Raw genomic sequence first — 2,659 nt, forward strand, 5'->3', positions numbered from 1 at the left:
CAAGGTGTTGGGTGCTGGATCAGCCTGCGGACAGCCGCCAGGCGAACACCCCTCCTGGGCAGGAGAGGCGCAGGACGATCGGGTCCAGCTGCGGGTCCCCTCACCAGTCCGCTCTTTCCCCGGCAGTGCCGTACCTTATCTTCATTATCAATAGATATGTAGGCTCTGATAGTATTCTGGTTCTCAAAAACAATTGATCAATACTTCATTCCTAAGTGAAAATATAGGTGTTTTAAATGGAGTTAAAACATCATTTAGATTATTATGTTTTATACTTCAAATAATAACTTGAAAATAATTAATAATTTAAATGAAATTAAAAATTAGAATACCTACCTTTAATGCTTTTATATACATGAAATCTTCATTTTAAAGATTAGGATACAGATCAGGAAAAGTTAATTCAGAGATATAAAATAGGCTGTGGCACTTAGATTTAGATCCTGCTCACTTACCTCTAGTGTATAATCTTCAGTTTTCTTAATATACCAAATGTGTAATTGAGGCCAAATGGTAGATTTTAGATTCCACCAAAAGTATTCTATATGGCAGAATTATGACCAGAATGTACATATTTTCACTGTCTTGTTTTGTTCACTGACAGGTTAAAAATCATGGAGATGGACTAGTTGTTCCTTTGCCAACATATTCTTACTGTAAACAGATTAGTGCTAAAGAATTTGATGAACAGAAAATTTCAACTTCCCAAGCTGCAATTGCAGAACTTTTGGAGAATATTGTAAGAAGTAAAAGCTTGCCTCTAAAGGAGAAAAGAAGAAAATTGAAACAGGTACAAGAATGTACAATTTCTCCATCTTGGAAATGTTATCCAGTGTCTGATCAGTGATTGCTATGTATAATGACATTTAAGATAAAATTTTAACTTTTAGATATATAGATTACTTATTGTTCTTCATTATATACTTAAAGTATATGAATGAGTATCTATTTGGTTTTACTCTATTTTAAATTTAAAATAATAACAATATTAATTGATCCTCTTTTATGTTGCTGGTATTTTGTATAATTATATCTTAGATTATCCTGAGAAAGCATATGTAAAATCTGGATTATAATACATATCTCTGAGTGACTCATTCCTTCCACTGTTGAGAACTAAAATCCAGTATTCACATGATTCTAGAAAGAACACAACCTAAGAAACTCAAAAGCGAAATACAAACTGTACCAAATCCCTGTAACCTTCATAGGCTTTACCAGTGAGAAACATTGGGTTTAGGGTAAAAAGTAACAGAAGAGAATCCTAGTATTTTAACATTGATGGGGGTCTGAACTTGCCATGTCCCCTTCACAAATGTAGAGAGAGGTGAGAGTCAGATGAAAGAATTCTTGACTAGCTTTATATAAGAAAATATTCAGATTTTTTTTTTTTTTGAGAGGGTTTCTCTGTGTAACAATCCTAGCTGTCCTGGAACTTGCTTTGTAGACAGACCAGTCTGGCCTTGAACTCTTAGTTAGATCAGCCTGCCTCCCTAGTTCTAGGATTAAAGGCATATGCCTCTACACCTGGCCAGAATTGCTAATTCTTACCCCCCCCCGCCCCTTTTTAAGTTTCAGAAGGAATACCCCTTGATATATCAGAAAAGATTTCCAACCACTGAGAGTGAAGCAGCACTTTTTGATGATAAACCTACAATCAAGCAACCGATGCTGAATTTAAGAAACCCCAAGCTTCACAGTCTGCGGTACTGACTTAAAACTTCAACAAATGAAGCCATACATGAGAATTTTTCTACTTAAAGGAAGTCTGTTGATATTATAGGTTCCCTTCAAAGGACATTATACAAGGAGGTGACAAAGCAGTCTTCATCTGTGCTAGGCTGCTAAAGCTACTGGATCTGAGCTAAGTGCCTAATGAAAGGTGATACCAAATATTTTACTCAGAAACTACTTTTTAATATAGTGATCTGGTAAGACTATCAGAATTGTACCATCCAGATAAAATTGTGGTGCTTTTTAAGAAGAAAACATGCCTGTGTCTATATGTATATTAGCTAAAGAACTGGTTAAGATTGCTTCTTTATTTATAAGTATCAGATCATGAAAACTATTGTACACTTTTGTATAATCTTTTTATACTTATGGTCTATTTAACTTTATATAAACACACTTGTAGTTTAGCTTTTTTAATTGGACTTTGGTTTATTGGGGGACAAAAGGAGATAGTTTTTGAGATAAAGTCTCTCTGTGTACCCTTTTCTAACCTCAAACTCATATTCCTCCTGCCTTATTCGCTTGAGTGGTAGGAATACATGTGTGTGCCACCGTTCCTGGCTTATATGTGTGTTTTAAAGATATGTTTCTGCGAGATTTTTGTTTTCCCCTAAACATTTACTTAATTATTTCAGTCTTTTTTCCCATTATCTATTCTAATGCTGAAATAGATGTATAATTGTTATTTGGCAACAGAAATATGTCTTTCATTGTTTCTTAAATGTGGAGACCATGATGAATAAAGCAAAAATTCCTGTCGTAAGACATTTATTATTTTCAGTCAAGGAAACTAAATTTTTCAGGCCAGTAAAATAATGATATACTTGCTGACATCAAGATATGGTGATTCCTTCAGCTGAAGACTGACTTCTCTGAAAATTCTTTAAGCTAATGTTTTGTTTATTTTTATTCTTTTCTATTATTT

General features: G+C 34.0%; 1 protein-coding gene across 2 annotated transcripts in view; it reads left to right on the forward strand.

Moving 5' to 3' along the window:
• Nucleotides 1-1,856, forward strand: part of Depdc1 (DEP domain containing 1) — a 28,797-nt gene extending 26,941 nt beyond the window's left edge. For both annotated transcript variants that reach the window (XM_021195612.2, XM_021195615.2), the window contains 2 exons: nucleotides 605-790; nucleotides 1,573-1,856. In XM_021195612.2, the coding sequence (XP_021051271.1) occupies nucleotides 605-790; nucleotides 1,573-1,713 (327 nt within the window). In that variant the 3' untranslated portion in view covers nucleotides 1,714-1,856. The remainder of the gene's footprint in view (nucleotides 1-604; nucleotides 791-1,572) is intronic.
• Nucleotides 1,857-2,659: the final 803 nt, after the last annotated feature.

The sequence above is a fragment of the Mus pahari genome, chromosome 4 (assembly GCF_900095145.1).
Source record: "Mus pahari chromosome 4, PAHARI_EIJ_v1.1, whole genome shotgun sequence".
NCBI classification, from domain to species: domain Eukaryota; kingdom Metazoa; phylum Chordata; class Mammalia; order Rodentia; family Muridae; genus Mus; species Mus pahari.